Genomic DNA, 18,165 nt, shown 5'->3' with positions numbered 1-18,165 from the left:
CAGTGTTAATTTCATTGATGAAAGAGCACCCAAAAAGATTCGTTCCAACTTAAGTGAAGCCTTCTCCTACAAAGAACAAAATACATATAGTTTTGAATCAAGTCAAAATGCCTCTTGAATCAAAGGCTGACTGTCATAACATTGGACTTGCTCCTCCTAGACTTCTTCTATTACATTTTTAGCACCGCGCACCCGTTATTGCAATTCATGCTCAAATGAACGGACACGATTTTATGTACCACTGTATATTACAATTAAATCGAATATTATTGTCGATGGATTTATGATAAAAATAAACTTTTTCTTTGATTTATTTTTGTTTTCCATATCAGGGAAGAATTTCTCTTCTCTGATAAAGAGTGACTACTGTCTTTCATCTATGTATGAACGAATTAGGAAGGAAACGATAAATTGGTCGAGAATTACTAATTTATATTGATAACAATTCAAAGAATGTCCCAAGATCGTTTAGTATTTGAAAACAATGCGTAGCAGGAGAGAGAATATATATTTTACCCTCTGCCTCTTTATCTCCTTGTTATAGTATATTTCATTAGTCATAAGACAACATTAAACAAGGTTAAAATACACAGAAAAATGTCGGAAAAACTTTTCTAATAAATGCTATTAAAAATAAAATAAAATAAAACTTTTTTCCTTGCTCATATTGTTCTTGTACTTTTTATTATTGTCTTTTGTTGTTTTTGTTATTATTTCTGTTTGCTCTCCTCATCATCAATAGTCTACCTAAGACAGGAGTTCTCAAATTTTTTGTGCATTGAAGCTCTTGGTAAGTTCTGAGACGTTACCAGAATTATTCTCTTTAGGGGGTTACTTTTTGACGATTTTTTTTAAAGACCATATTATTTTTCTTTAATGCACTTTTTGGATACATTTTTTGAAGACTTTTTTATTTTTATAGAAAGTTACAAATTTGAAAAAGTAATTGACAACGATGGATTTATTTTTAATGTTCATTTAATTGGTCAGATGATTAAGTATAAGTAGAAATTTGATTTTTGTAAGAGCGCAAGGAAAAGGCGGAAGCGAAACATATGGTATAACTAAATTAAGACCCTTGTTAATATCAGTTGCCTGTTATATGTTTGAGGTGGAGAAAATGAATTACTTCTATAAATAATGATGAAACTCGGGTGAATTTTTGGAGTTGGCAAACTGAGGAATGTTTTTTTTTTTACCAAGCTATAAGAAAATTCTAATTTAATTATTGAGTAGTGGACTTCATTTTCTAGTACACACAACATATCATTCGAAACCGGATGACACATTTGTGTGAGCTCATAAAAGACGGAGTGCAACGCTGAGGATTGGTTGCAGTCCTTGTTGATTGAGACTAGAATTGAGGATCGATGTTGGAGTAATTCTTGCCCATGCCCTTATTATTTCCCTCTCCCCCATTCTCCTCGTCACAGCTGCTTTCAGTTGATTAAATGAAACAACATGACAGCTAAACTGCTCCCCTTCAAAACATTTTTCAAATTGTCAGGGTTACTTTGTTGATTTTAGGTTATTTTTAGGATGCCCGAAATGCTCCCGATTGCATCACTGGCTATAAAGAGGAGAACATTTAAAATAACTTTAATGCATGGAAATTATTGTAATTATATTTAAATTCATATATATTTATTATACATTTTAAAAACAATGTACAACAAAGATAGGCGATCATTCTACTTTTAGAGAGAGATGTTAACACCAAGACGACCCATTAAATAATGTAGAAAAAATAAGAAAGAGCACACGTATAAAACGTTTTTCCTTTTCTAATCGTAACCTTAGTTTTTTTCTTTGCATAGATGTCTTCTATAAATATATTTAGGATTAACATCCAAGAATTGAGTTTGAACACCATAAATTATATTTCCTCCTTTAGGAGCGTTCGTGAATCGAACCTACGAACAATTACTTCAAGAGAATAATGTATCCAGATTGTGTTGTCTGTTTAGTTACGTCACTTCATGATTTTTTCGAATTTATTTGTATGTCAAAAAAAACCCGCTGTCTTTTCGACAAATTTTAGTCTGAGAGATTGGGATGGAGTCACGAGTCTGAGTAAGGTCGAACATTACACACAGGGCCCTTGCAATAAATTAGAAATATTTTAGACAGTTGCAACTCGGAAGAGTTGCATTAATGAATTAGAGCTCTTGATAAGGGCATCAATTATTCACAGAAGAGCCCTTGCGATAAGTAGTAGAACCATTATAAGAATGTAAGAGTGGCATTTAAAGTAGGTTTTCAAATCTATCATACTTGCAACCTTTCACGAAAAAGAAAAGAAAAAAACCCCAAATATGTGAAATTTTTTAGAGACAATTTCACATCTGTTGTCATACAAGTCATCTTCACTTCACTTAACACCGGGTTTAAGATTAGACACCTTGTTTTAAAGAAATCTCAGGGTGTCCGCAGGATTATATATAAATATATACATTTATCTTAGGGGGCATGGTTTTTGTAATAAAAAGTTCAAATATTAAATTTTTTCTACAAAAATAAAAAAACCACAGCTATTCACAAAAAATTAAATTTTTAAGGAAAAAAATTACATTTCAAATGTAACATTTTTTGGAAAAAAATGTCAAAAATGCTTAGCTATTTACAAAATAAATATTTTTTTATAGAAAAAAGATTATAAAATGTACTTTTTTTCTCTGCTGCCAATTTACAGAATAACCTTTTTTTGAAAGATTATAAAAATGCTTATAATAAATAGCAAGGAGTCCTTGATTTTTTTATTTTTTTGGGGGAGGGAAGGGGGTACAGCCCCTCTAGTCCACCCACTGCTGACGCCCCTAACTCAGTACATGTAATATTCTTCAAACCTCAACAATTTCCAATTTCCCTTTTGAAAGTAAAGAAGCTCTGCGATTTAAATGGTATCTTGTTTGGAGGAGAGAAACTGCACTCAAAGAGATAAATTTCTTAACATGTAAGTACTACATTTGTCGGGGCAATTTACCTTCTTCAAACATGTAACTTTCAAAGGGAAATCATAGACGTCTGAAGATTTTTATACACAGTGCTTTTTGAAATAAGTTGTCCATTAGCTCGTTCCAAACTTATATATATATTTTACGAGTATACGTATTAGAGATGAGAAAAGGCCCCTTTAACGTTCATTAAGTAACGTAATCTGTGGTACTGGAAAACATCCTTTTTCTACAAATGTGTAATTTGTACAATAATACATCGGTAAATATTTTATCGTTGTTGCCATGTTAGAACAACAGAACGTGGTTTTACAATCAAACTTTCCTCTTGTAGTCATATTTGAAATATTGTATTACATGACGGTTAACAAATTGGAAGAAATAAATATGCACCAGGTGCGACAAAAAAAATATTTACAATACATAAATGCTGTAAAATTGTTCTGGTATAAAACTAAAAATAACCAAAAAATGAAATTAACAAAAAAACTAGATCTTCCTAAGTGTTCAGAAACCGAGAAAATACCAGTTAAACGAGACCAACGAATTTCGGTACAAACACTTTTGGACACTATCAAGAAACCAACGGAGATTGCAAAGCAGTTGGGAATCTAAACCAACTACCCAGACATGAACGTGATGTTCCAGCAGGATGGGGCGCCTGCACACACTTCTGAAAAGGCCCAGAAGGGGTTGGAGGACAACTTGCCTATCCGGTCAAAGAAAATGTGGCCCCCTATTCACCAGATGCCAACCCATTGGACTTCACTTTTTGAGCCCATGTCGAGTCCAAGTCCTGCACCATACGTCACCTAAATATCAACAACCTCAAGGACACTGTCACCTAGCACTGGGATACATGTCTGAGGACTACATCCGCAATGGGTTCAAGGCCTTCCGAGTTCGCCTGGAAGCTATCTTTGTTATTAAGGGGGGCTAGATGGATGATTAGACAAGACATCATTCTAGTTATTTTTATTTTATTGACATAGCTTATTACAACTGGTTGTTGAAATACATATCGATAAAGTTCTAGATTGAAAGTAAAAAGATTTTTTTTTCGCCTCACCCGATACATTAAAGACATGGCAAACGGCTTCTACACTTTGAGAACCCTTTAATTTTACTGCACAATTGTTAACGACCATAAACGTCTGCAGGATTATATATATATTTTTTTTTTTTGGGGGTGGAGGTCTTGGTTTTTTATTTTTATTTAAGGAAATCAAAAAGTTAAGATTCTTGAAGCTAATTTCAATTACTAATTTTTTTGAAAATTTTTCAAAAATCCATAGCTATTCACAAAAAATTTCAAAAATTAATGGCTATTTTCGAAAAACTAATTTTTTTTTAAAACTAAATTTCAAAAATCCACAGCTATTTACAAAAAAGTATTTTTTTGGGAAAAAAATTTTTTGAAAATTAAATTTTTTGGAAAAAAATTGAAAAAATTAAATTATTTTGGGGGGAAGCTACAGCCCCTCCATCCCACCCCCGTGGACGCCCCTGACGACAGTATAAAAACAGCAGTCTCAACACATCATCACTCAAAATTATATATATATATTTATAGGGGGGAAAAAGAAAAGCCCTACATTTGATCTTAAAAAAGAGGCATTTTAAATGAGAGTAAAAAAAATGGCTTGATTTCATATTCGGATCCTAGTGACGGGCTCTCACCGATATATATACCACAGAGAGAGAGAGAGTCCAAAATAGGTCATAGATTATATGTATGAAAAAATACAAACAGAATTTTGCTCCTTTAATAATAACAAGTAATTATCTTACCAGTTCCAAGCTCCCAGTAGCGTATCCCACGTGGATAGGCTTCAATCACACAATCACATTGAACGTCATCTCCTATCCTAGCATATATTTTTTGTTCGCGGACGCTTATGACCGGACGAACTGAAATAAAGAAAAGATCATCTGTAAAAATAACGAAATTTAAGCTTAACAAATAACTTACAATTGACTGCGAGACGAACAAGTCGACTTATTGCTGGTGTATAACCATTATTGGCGATACACATGTAATTACCCATTTGTGACCTTTTAACTTTGAAGAGTTGAAGTGTTTTACCTTCCACACGGTCCACTGTAAGAAAGATGTGATTATGTCATTGAGGATACAATATTCAATCGATAAAATGTGATTTTATAATTGTTTTGGATTCGAGTATTAATCGAACCAAAAAAAAAACTACAATTTACAAAAGTGAACATTTTTTTGAAAATTGTATGAGCTCCCCCCACGAATTTTTTAAAAGAAAATTTGAGAAAGGATTTTTATAATTTCTAGTATTAAACAAAAGGACATTCAAAAAAATACAAACCCTCCTTTCTTAATAAGAGAAGAGTTGATGTATTAAAATTATATAACCATTATATACATATATGTTACTTGTCAACACAAAAGTGAGCCTGGATGATTTTTCTCTAAATAGAATAGTGATTACATTTATATTTTTGGAAGAATTATCCTCAAATTTTATCAACAAATTATTCTAATTAACCTTTGCCGCAAATTGCAATTAAAGTAGCCAAAATTGATCATAACAATAAAAGAATGAGAAATTGACAGATTTTATTGGAAAAGGGGCCACATGGGAGACAGTATAAGTCTATTAAATCAAATAAAGGTTCTTAATTATATCTAATATTTTTAGGGATCTAAAAATGTCATATACTCTCCTTCATTGACCTTAAAGTTTTTCCAAAATCCCATTTTTTTATGACTTAGGGTAGTTTTGTACAAAAAGTATGGATAAAACACACGATTGAAGGCCACAAAAGACATCAAACTAAAATATAATTATTTTTGAATAATACTTTCTTAAAATTTAATAATCTGAGTTCAAGATTGACTGTACAATGAAGGTAAAGAGAATTAACTAGATGCGCGGACGGCAGGACTAAGATTATACATATACTCTCATCAATCAATATTATTTTGTACATATACTTACATCAACCCATTTTTTGGAATAAACTTTCTGTTATCATACAATAATGCGTAAAAATACACTTTGCAGCAGAGAAAATGTATACTAAATTGCTTGAAATTCAATTGACACGATTGTTATAGTCATAGAAACAATGCTTGAAGAGTGCATCATGTTACGAACAAATGTATACTTTTTCATCAGTGTTAACTTTGTCAGATATTTTCAGTTTCGTGTGGTCTTCGTCTCGGTTCGTCTTCGTCATCATTTAGTCAGCTTTCGTCTTCGTCAGAGTTCCGTCTACGACATAATATTGTCTTCGTCAGACATTACCATTGTTTCGTCATAGCTACTTTTATTTCATCCTTGTCTAGTCTTCGTCAGAGTTTCGTCCTCCTCAAAGTTTCGTTTTCATCAGAATTTTGTCTTCGTCAGAATTTCTTGTCGTTTTCGTCATAATTTTTGTTGGATTTTTGTCTTCGTCAAAGTTTCGTCTTTGTAAGAGTTTCCTCTGCATTGGAAACCATTTTTCTAGTTTGATTTATATTTTCTTAGTAATAAATAACGTTTAAAAAATAGGATTTTAAAGTACAAAAAAATATGACTATGTGGCTTGGAATAGGTTCATAACCCACAACCAAAACATTGCAATTGACAAAGGAAACCCTTACTTGAGGCTCTTTTTACTTTTTCTGCCCACAGGTTTTGTAATATACCACCGGGCGCTTAGTGGGCTCATAACCCAACGCCAATTAGCTGGGTTTTTTTATATAACTTCTAAAGTATAACCAAATTTTTAACTTATATAATCAATTTGACTTCTTACTGGTTTTGCAAAGGCGGTCACAAGTACGTCTGCAGGGGGTAGGTTGGAGAGGCTGTAGCCCTCCCAAATTAAGGATTTTTTATTAGAAATTTGTTTTCGTCATATGGCAAAGAAAAAAAAGTTTTATATTTAATATTTGTTTCTAAAAAATTTAATTCTCTTTATTAAGTCATGGATTTTTGAAATTTTTCAAAAAATTTAATATTTGAAACTTAATTTTAAAATTTGTTTTCCTAAAAATTAAATTTTATGTGAAAAGCTATGGGTTTTTGATTTTTTGTGAATAATTATGGATTTTTGAAATTTTTTCAAAAATTTGATTTGGGACTTTTTTTTAAAGTGCAACAACCAAGCCCCCCTCAAAATATAATCCTGCAAACGCCCCGGGTCAGCATCAGGAATAGGGGGGGGGGCTCAGGCCTAGCAACGTTTAAAAGTCAATTAGCATATTTAATAAGTAAAATATTCAAAATCCGTTAAATTCTTGTCCAGGTACTGAATCATTCACAAACTTCTAGATCCGGGTTAATTTAATTTTCGTTAATAAATGTTATTTTTGTGTGTGATATGATATGGAATGTCAGACATTTTGACAACAAGGTTTTAGTCCCTGCACACCCTTGCAGTTATGTCCCTGTTAGTCCATTAGCTAAACTTATCTCTAAACTTTTTGAAAATATTAACAAAACTCCATATTTTTCATGTTGTAATTCATAGACAGAGTTCCATAAAATATGACCTGAACACGTTACATATTTTTTTTTTTTTTTTTGTTGGTAATCTGAAATGTTTTTATTTTAATTTTATAAAGCTGTTGTTATTATTCTTTAATTCTTGAAGATGGAGCATGCAAATATAAATTAATCCCATGAAAAATATAGAGCAAACACTCAGGGTTTGTTGGGGAGTTATAAGTAGTCCTCCGTTTGTAAGAGGACGGCACCCCCCCCCTCCCTAGAATGAAAATGGTTGAAAATTACCCCCTCTAAAACCCCCTCTCATTTCTTTGGCCTCCATCCACCCTTTTGTGTAATTTGAACAAGGAATATAGACTACTACATCTATATTAACGGGGGTGTCTGCAGGGGTTGGGCTGGGTGGGTTGTTGCTCCTCCCCTCCCCCAAAAAAAGAAAGGATTTGTTGTTTTTCTAGAAAACTAGAAATGGGATTCGGCTGGACTGTTATTAAGAAAATATTTACCCTCACTGATATAACTATGATTTGTATAGATAAACATTATCTATATTTTATCAAGTAATTTGTTGTAATGTAAATGTTTCAAAATGTACCATTATGATATAACTGACTAAGTGTGTATTAGATTAACTGAATTTTCACAGAAAGTTTTTGTTTAACAATATAAACATTATATTCAAGCAATATATAATGTACAAAACTTTTTTGTTATCATATAATAATACGTTAGAATATATTCACTTTGGGGTAGGGAAAATGAATGTCGAATTGTATTGTTACAGTCATACAAACAAAGCCGAAAGAGTGCAGCAAATTACGAACTAATGTATTCTTTTTCACTCCTACTCAGAGCACATTATCTTATACACTTTTAATTATATACCTATGTGTAGATACAGACTACTACAAAAACGTACAGCTCTTTATCTATTTTCTTCTCCTTCCATAATAGATTGGCTGTTTGTGGTACACAGAGGACAGCTCTAGCCCTTAAATGGAGCCCATTTATTCCATATCCAAACGAGGAATCAAACATAACGTTCCTCCTTTTTGTTCAATAATTATCATACTTCAGCTAAGGCTAAACTTGATGTTATATTAATCAACATTATTAATCAAAGTGATAAAAGTACTTGTACCAACTGTTCGTTTTCTTTCTGTCCGTAAACTTAACTCTATTTCAACACTTTTCTCAAATATAGTTATTAATGACACAGATAACTTTTAAAAGTCACTTTATTTTTGCTTTAATTCAACTAAGTACATAATTATATTCTTATATTCCCAAATAGATAAATAATAAATAATGTTAAAAACTAGGTTATTTGTTATGTTGAGTCCAGAAATTCATTTTAAATGCAAGTGGGCAAGTCCTCAATAACGAGGCAAATTTTACCACTTGAACAACTTATCTGATTTTCATTCGAACAAGGTACAGAATTGTTATTTGGATCAATTTCTTCTTCTCCATTCAAGATTGGATCAATTTCTTCTTCTCCGTTCAAGATTAGATCAATTTCTTCTGCTCCATTCAAGATTGGATCAATTTCTCCTCCTCCATTCAAGATTGGATCAATTTCTTCTCCTTCGTTCAAGATTGGATCAATTTCTTCTCCTTCGTTCAAGATTGGATCGATTTCTTCTCCTTCGTTCAAGATTGGATCAATGTCTTCTCCTTCGTTCAGGATTGGATCAATTTCTTTTCCTTCGTTCAGGATTGGATCAATTTCTTCACTCAGTTTAGCAATCCTAAGCAGATCTTCCAACTTGAGTGGAAGGGCAGGCTTGGCTGCGACAAATGCAATGAGACAGACGAAGATGAGTAAAGACTTCATGTTGATTCGAAACACTAATTGGTGGGACACTGAGTAAAAAATTTCATACTTATAGTTTGGTTCATTTTAATAACAGATGTGTTTCTTAGTTTTGATTAAAAGCACTGTTGTTTGTAATGGAACTACGTATGTCTTTTGAAAAATAACAGAAAAGGATCTATATTTTCGATATGTATGTACCGTGTCAATTGACAGAATTTCAATCTAGAGATGAGTAATAACTATCGTCAAATTTCAGTAATATATGGACATTTTTCATCAAGTTGAACTGAATGTGTTTTTAGTTAAAGAATGAAAAAAACAAAAACTCTAAATTTTACTTTTTAAAAATTTACGTTCAATAAGAGTCTTTGGAGGCTATAAAACTTTCATTGGAGGGACAGATTCAAAATTATTGGTGATTTAAGCCAATTCTTCCCAACTGTGAAGCGAATTTCATCCAGACTCAATTTTGAGAAAAATCATTTTAGCTTGCTTTTGTGAAGACAGCAACACATGCAATAAGTTTGATAAGACGTTTTTCTTTTATAGCAAACTTATTGTGGGAGTATCATTACATCCGGGTCAAGCATAGAAAAGGAGAATAAAAAGTAGAACAACATTTAAAATATAATTATACTATTTTGAAAGCAAGTTTCAGCTGTTTGAAAATAAGATAATAACTACTCAATTATTATTATTGTCAACAAATGTAGGAAACTACCTAAATAAGTAGATTGTCAATGTATCCTGTTTTTCACATGTTTAACAACAGGAACTTGCTTAAAATACAATGCTATTATAACAAGCTTAGGCAACAAAAAGGTTGTGGGAAGTTGTATTAAGTAAGTCTCCCTCTCTCTCCCTTTCTGGTGATTTCATTAGAAATATTTGTTTGGCTAAATGTTATACATAAAAAGAAAAAAATGTAGTAATTTAAATTTGTTTCTTCCATTGATTCCGTATTTATAAACGTTTTTCCATTACTCTCAATAGCTATATTCCTGTATTTGGGGTCCGTATGATGTCATTTGTTATGCTAATAAATTTTCAGTGAGAACTTAAAAACGTTCCTGACTAAGCCTGTTATAATAACATTGTTCAAGTCTATCATTACTAATGGCTAAGAATTAGGAGTTTTTATATGTGAAGTCATCTCGGCCATTTTGTGGGGCATAAATAACAAAGTTTTTTAAATAATAATATATTTACATTTAAATATAGGCCACTGATTCCATTTGGGATCATTTACTTTATTTCGGATTTATCAGAAATATTATCCGTTTAACCAAAAATGTTATTAGTTTTTAATGTTTTAGAAGAGATAAAATAGTTATTATACTCTGTTTATTAGTATTTATGCAGACTATAACATTGTATGTGGAAATGCCACCTGAAAATAAGTTCTTTGAGTACTTATTTGAAATCTATGTTACTCAATATTTTATTTTATAAGAAAATAATTTTTTTAAAGATAAACCCTTCATATGCTTCACTTTAAGTTTCTATTACCTTTTTTACATGATTGCAATATCATTTATATGTTTAAAAATGAATTAAATCAATATGATTCCAAATGGAATCATTAGCCGGTAATGGTTAATGCTTAATAATATAAGACTCCTTCGTCAATTTCTGCATTTAGTTGATAATTCCTCCTTCACTGATGAAAGTAGAAAGTCCTTCAAAACATTACCTGTTATTGAGGCTATAAGATCCCAATGTTTAAAAATCGAATGAAAACACTACGTTCAATAGATGAGCAAATAATTTATCCAAAAACTATTTTTTTTAAGATTAGATAAGATTAAGATAAGATTTTTCAATTTTTTTTCAAAAAATTTTTTATTTTTGGATTTCTTTTTTAAAAAATTCCAAAAACCTAGTACACACTCCCCTCCCCAAAAAAAAAAAAAAAAAAATATATATATATATATAATTAAATCCTGCAGACGCCCCTGATTAATACTTTGTCTAACTTTCACCAACATATTTTGTCTAAAAAAAAAAAATAATAAAAATTCATTATTGATATATATTCATAGATAGGCTATATATATCCATAAATAGGCTATATATATTCACATATTGCTTTAAAATTGCACTTTAATTGAGTATATTTTCACAAATTTCTCGGGGGAAATCCCAGAACCCCCAATAATCAGAAGCCATTTCTGACCATCCCCCATGGTTTGATTTTACTACAAGACCACTAATTAAAAATGTAAGTCCTTGTTGCGCTCTGAGTTAGATATAGGAGTAATTACAGCCTATGCCTTTGTGGAGTGGGATTCGTGTTTACATCCTTTGCTCGCATAATTGCTCTCAGATAATATAATAAAAGTCAAAACAGATAATTTGATCTTCCCTCAAACATTCATTCAATTGTCAAGTTTACATGTCATGTTTCTATATATTTTTTTATATATATGTACAGGTCATATTTGTTACAATTGGATATAGAAAAGTAAAATGGAAGCAATTGTACAATTAAAATATAGAACTTGATTGTACAATTGTATCCTTGCACACTTAAAAATGTGAGTTTTTTTATTCTCTATGAGTCATCAATAACTATGTATAATTTGTTCTATTCATGAAAAAAGTACATAATTCTATTCATTGCAAGAATTTTACGGAAAAATGTATATTGTGACTTTGAAAAAAGCTTTTCCAAAAAAATTTTAGATCTCATTATGTTTGGTAATTATATGTGGTAAAACAGTACTTTATTTATCATTTTTTATAAAAAATGATCATTTTTCAAGAAAAACGAGTTAAAAACTTTTGAATGGTTGTTCATTCATCTAAAGTAGTTAAATTTTTACAATTGCTCTATTGTGAAGTATATTGACTATTTTTTCGTAAAAATTGTATTTCTTCAAATAAATTCTGAAATTTAGAATCTTCAGGGCCTATATCCGCAACCTTAAAACATTGATCAATATGACTCCGACTTAATATTTTTAGCAAAAAAAAATTACTTTTGGAATATGTCCATCCAAGTTTCTGAAAGCTTTCCCTATAAGTTTTATTGTCATACAAATGGTAAATTGTACGTGCTTTATTATAATACCAGTTAAAGGACACTTACAGAATTCGGATATATTTTAAGGACCAATAACGGGGATAAGACGGAGCATTGGGTAGATTTTAAGTATCCTATTAAGGACTGGTAGAACCATTTCCTTAGCCAAACCTATATCCAAAGATGGATACTCTAAATTCTAAGGAGCCAGGGCCGTTATTAGAATATTTTTTTCCAGATTATCCAGCTTGAGATTATATTTGTTTATATTTATTTTTCAAATTTTATTTGTATAAAAACGCAAAAATTGTAATTATTCTTCAACTTTAAAAAAAAAAGAAGACTATCTATAAAACATTTATTTATTATTAAACCCAGTGCCAGTGCTGCCGGGAGGATGACCCCCTAATGGATTTTTAGAGTCAAACAAATGGGATGTCAGAAATATTAGAGCTACAATAAGTTTTGACCTTTGTAAAAAAAGTCATTCAAAAAATAAATTAACCCAATCTTTTCTAACTAAAATAAGAAGACATTTGATAAGTAAGGACAAAAAATATTAATAAAAATGTTTCTTATTCTTTTGGGTAAAAATATTTTATTTAAAAAAAAGTCATTTCATATTAATAAGTAATAAATAAGAATTGGAATTGCAATTTAAACATTATTTTCCCAATGCCGAATCTAGAAAAAAACATCCGATTCCGATTAATCGTCCCATCAACATATTATACTTTTACTTAGTTATATAATTTATTCCATTATATAATGAATTAATTAAAAAAGGGAAAAGAACCTAAATGACATCATGAGGATCGATTTTACCTTCTTTAAGGATCGACAAGTTGGACTTGACTAGAATAGAACAGTCTGCACTACGGTCCTCGATCATAAATAATGACTGACACCCCCAGCCATAGCTATCGTTTTGGTTGGACACAGCGAACTAATGCCTACGGTCAAGGGTGTCCGTAGGATTAAGGTACTTATGTTTTTTGGTAGAAATTTTTTATTTCATTTGGGTAAATTATGCAGCAGAGCAAAATATTTAATATGTGAATTTTTTTCCCAAAAATTTAATTATTTGTGAGTAGCTATGGTTTTTTGGAATATTTTTGCAATAAATTTAATTTTTTTGTGAATTTTATAGATTTAGGATTTTTTTTCCAAAAAATATAATATATGAAATTAAATTTTTGAAATTTTTTCTAATATAATTTTTTTTTGTGAATGACATCGAATTTCTGAGTTTTTTTTTCCAAAAAATATAATTTTTCTTAAATAGTTATGAATGAATGGAATTTTTTCCCCCAAAAACTATTCTTTTAAAATAAGTATGGATTTTAGAAATTTTTTTCAAAAATATTATAACCTAGATGGTTATTTAGGAGAGCACAAGGAGAAGGTGGAGCAAGACATATGAAACTATTTTATTATGACTCTTGTCAACATCAGCTACATCTTATATGATTTGGTGAGGCAGGGAAAATATCATAAAATTATAATGAAAAATTTATATTTTTAGAACAAATAAGAAAAGGAACGATAGCAGTAACCGTTTTTCAGTTTTTGGTATTAAAACAGCTATTTTTATCGACACTTTTCCCATCCCTACTATTGCTTTCACTAGATACGGGGCTCTTTATAATCCTAATAGTGTACAAAAAGTGCATATGTATGTATCATGTATGTACAGCCGCCTAGTAAAAAGTTTTTCTGTTTTGTTGTTTTTGTAAATGTTTGCCTTTCTATTTTATAGAATAAATTATATTTTGACAAAAAAAACAGCGAAATAAATAATTAAATTTTCATAAATCTGCTTTTTTGTATTTGTAGGGTCTTATGTATGTAGTTATATAACAAATAGTATTTATGTCTTCTTCACCTGAGGAAGGAATTAGCATACATATGTTTGAAAGGATTAGTCAGCGCCCTTAGAATCACAGTAATTGTTTTTGTTATTTATAATATTATTTTAATAATTTATTTATTTTTAAATAATAAAAAGAGGTGATAATCCCACTTCTCAGAGGTTGTGCGGTTGGACTTTTTAATTAGTTTGGTTCGTGTATTTTTTTCAAATTTGGTTTGTGAGATTAAAATCAACATCATCACAGAAAGAATTTTGTTATGAAAATACAGTCAAACCTGGTCTAACGTTCACTTCAATTAATCGTATCGTAGCACACAGCAGCCATATCCAGTTCCTATGCTAAATTCTATTAAGTATGTCCCACTAATCCCGAACCAGTGGTAAAAAAATTTATGAAATAACTACTACATAGGCTCATAGATAAACCTGCTTTTAACAGCTACTTAACTAAAAATAGTAGTAATGTAAATCCTCTGAATTTTTTAGCGATCTATTTTTTTGGAGTTGGTAATCTGAAGAGTTCCTTAGCAGTTGTCATTATTATTATTTAATTCCAAAGTAGTGAATATCCTCTCCTGAATGGATTAAAATATATTCAAAACCTGATTGAACAATTCATAAAAGACGGTGCGTAACCCTAGTGATTTATTGCAGAGTAATAATTTTATGTCCTTGTTGGAGTGAGAGTAGAATTAATTGGAGTATTTCTTGACTATGAGCTTGTTTATTTCCTTTTCCCCCTTGTCACAGCTTATTGTAGCTAATCTCACAAAATATTCCTCAAATTGTCAGGTTTACCATGTTGATTTTCGGTTTCTTTTTTTAACATGCCCATTTTACACACGATTTTTATAACTGTTCCATTGACTGTTCAGTATCCAACAAAGAATGAGTGACTGGCTTTAGACTTATAGACCCTCTCTTGACGAGTTAATATATTAATTTTTTCCCGGCATTTCTCTCTTATCTTCCCTGTTTAATAGACCCCCCTCCGTAGACGACTACCCCCTTGCATTTCACTCCCCGAGCCTTCTACCCGCTGAAACCTTTACTCCCTTTTAATATTATTGTTGAGAAGTACAGCTAATAAACGATGGAGCACGAAAGTCATAAAGGAATGTTATGGTTGTTCGGAGAGGTCGTTATGCAATACTACTTTTGAGTTCGAATCAATAAATAATTACTAATTAGGAAACACAAAAATGATCAATAAATATTTGCATCTAAAGGTTAAATTATTCGACTCCAGGTCTAAGGGGCCACTTTTGCTAGAGATGTTCATGCAAAACTTGAGCCTTAGGGGATCACTTTTCTATTAAGGTCCATGCAAAGATAAGTAATGGGGATTTTACTTAATTAAGTCATCAACGGCGAAGGTGTACGGTACCAATCGAATCTTCACTACTTCTGTACCACTTATTTATAAAAAAATAAATAATGTGTGTTGTTTATGATTTATCTTAGTCTTTGGGTAGCTCTCAGGATAGCCTAAACTCTGTCTGTTACAGTTGCCTCCACAGAGACTACCTTTTCTATGCTTAAATAGAGTAAAGCATATTTAAATCTCTCTTTTTTTTTTAAACTTTCATAAAAGTAAGATAAAATGATTTTTGAAAAAAAAGAATATATTTATCGTAGCTTGATTTGGATTAGAAGTTTCCAGATGAATTAAAAATGTAGTTTAAATATATTGGAGTGGCAAAAGATGACGTCAAGATAAGTCCAATAAATCACTAATACCAACGTCATTAGGTTAAATTAATATTTATGTTTGTTAATAGATTGAATAATACGTTGTATGGTTGGTAAATATTTTAATGGGGTGTAAAATGACAGGAGGTAGTTTTCTAAGGGGGAACCCTGTAACTGAATGTTATCCTATAACTGTCCAAGTGCATCGTTTTCTTTTATCCCCTATTTGCAAATTTTGAATTAGTTCGGAATACCAAACCTAGTTTAAGAGGTCACCTGCACAAAGTGGTCATATTTGCAGTTTCCTTGACTGACCACTTGATGCAAGTTTGACTGTGTTTCTAATTACATTGTATAGCCAGGGTGCTATGAAGAGTACTTTAATACCATAATAAATAAAAAAATTGAAGCTATTTTCAGAAAATGTTTTAAAAAATGGCATTAAATCCAATTAATATAGTCTTCTAACAAGAAAAATAGAGAGAAGCGTACTAATTTTCTTAATTCTACATTTCGTAATTCTATGGATTCTAATTCATGATATACCCAAAGCACATTTCGATATTAGATTTATTAAGAGCTAAACTTAGTAATTCAATATTGTTAAATGTTTTTTATGAAGTAAAAAGACAGCAAATATTATATAAATCAATTTTTCTTCAATGTGAAAATGATTTATATGCGTTTACGAGTGAAAAATACATTAAGGAGTCATTTTTTTTGTGGGGGGCGTTCAATGATGATTGAGCATAAAATAACAAAGTATATTTATTTTCTATCAATTAATTAAATTGATTAATGATGATACTCCTAATGGCGTTAATGGTCCATAATATTAAATACAAATAAAATGTAGTATAATGACGTCATAAAGTACATAATTTACCTTCTCTTTTTTGGCCACTTTTCCGATCCCACACAATGATTTTATCTCCAACGTTCTCTCTTCGCCAGTATATTTTGGGACGTGGATACCCAGCCGCCTCACAAGACAGCTTTGCAACACCACCCTCCACGACATCATGATCTCCACGTACCTCGACAATATCCGGTGGCACATAGACCGTAAGCTCTCCTTTCTAAAAAATAAAACACAAAGTCAAACAAGATCCTTGATCAGAGCCGGTTGAGTGAGGAAAATAAATTGGATAAGATCTTAATTTACTTTTTTAAATTTGAATTCTAAATTTTTTTGTAAATAAATTTATAATCTATTGCTAAAAAACAATTTATTTTTTTGCTTAGAAAATAGTATGCAGGGTCCTTTACTTTTAACAACTTGATTTTTTTGGAATTTTAAATAAACTTAAAATGAACTTTATTTTTATTGTTTGTAAGGTCATTTTTTTTTTTTAGATTCAAACTTGTTTGGATCCCCAACCAAACCCAGGGCATGGTACAAGTGTCACACCCTAAAACATGCCCTTTCTTAAACCATGATGAACTTACCTGATATATCATTGGATCTGTATTGAGCTGACACATATAAGGACCTGCGTCCTCGAGTGTTACTCCCGTGATGTGTAGATTCCATTCTTGGCGATTCTTATGTGTAACAGATATTCGTGAATTATGCGTTATGACATGATTAAAAATGGCTTGTATGGCCTTTGTGTCAGCCTTGACCCAACCAACCTATAATTGAAAGAAATAAAGTCTTAAATCCCTTTCTTGATGTTTCATAAATCATAAAAGTTGTTTGTAAATTTATATATTGGATATCAATGACGGATACAAAAATTGGATGAATAAATAAACAAATAAAAAATAATTTTAAGGCAAATATTTGCACAAAGACCTTTTTTGCTGGAGAATCAACTAACTAACTTTGGCAAAGTTTGAGGCCTCTCAGAATATTTGGGATGCAGAAAATGCCCTTTTAATTTGTGGGTCATAATTGTCCTGTACTAGGCCAGAAATGTCCTGACAGGCCTCAAACTTTGCCAAAGTTTTTTTATTTTTTTATTTTTTTTTTCCGAGCATTCATTCATTCAAAAAAGTCCTTGTTTCATCCAACATAACATCCCAAAACTTAACCCTACTTGAGGATAACAAATGGAGTGGAAAGTCCATGGCTTCACACATAGACACGTAATTGCTGTTCATGAAGTTAAATAGTCTCATATTACACATAACAGTTTTCCCCAAATGTATTAATACACGCCAGGTTCAAACTGGATTATATTAATAATTTGCAGCTATATAAATAATAATAAATATAATTTTGTATCAAGAATAAGAGAGTATTAAATCATCTACCACCCTCTTCAAAACTCCTGTATTCATATCCAACAAAAAAAAATAGTTTAAAAAACCCAATTTTGAATAAAAAA

At 30.9% G+C, this 18,165-nt stretch overlaps 1 protein-coding gene across 6 annotated transcripts in view; it reads right to left on the bottom strand.

Moving 5' to 3' along the window:
- LOC121115814 (protein amalgam) overlaps positions 1 to 18,165 on the bottom strand; it is an 89,681-nt gene that overhangs the window by 45,819 nt on the left and 25,697 nt on the right. For all 6 annotated transcript variants that reach the window (XR_005863693.2, XR_011779796.1, XM_040709963.2 and 3 more), the window contains 4 exons: positions 17,282 to 17,467; positions 16,719 to 16,911; positions 4,927 to 5,055; positions 4,746 to 4,865 (listed from right to left, as the gene is read on the bottom strand). Coding sequence is in view for 4 of the 6 variants with exons in the window: in XM_040709963.2 (XP_040565897.1) it covers positions 4,746 to 4,865; positions 4,927 to 5,055; positions 16,719 to 16,911; positions 17,282 to 17,467 (628 nt within the window). In the remaining 2 variants the exon portion in view is untranslated. The remainder of the gene's footprint in view (positions 1 to 4,745; positions 4,866 to 4,926; positions 5,056 to 16,718; positions 16,912 to 17,281; positions 17,468 to 18,165) is intronic.

The sequence above is a fragment of the Lepeophtheirus salmonis genome, chromosome 4 (genome assembly GCF_016086655.4).
Source record: "Lepeophtheirus salmonis chromosome 4, UVic_Lsal_1.4, whole genome shotgun sequence".
Classification (NCBI taxonomy): domain Eukaryota; kingdom Metazoa; phylum Arthropoda; class Copepoda; order Siphonostomatoida; family Caligidae; genus Lepeophtheirus; species Lepeophtheirus salmonis.
Note: the sequence above shows the minus strand (reverse complement) of the source record. Positions and strands in the feature narration are given on the sequence as shown.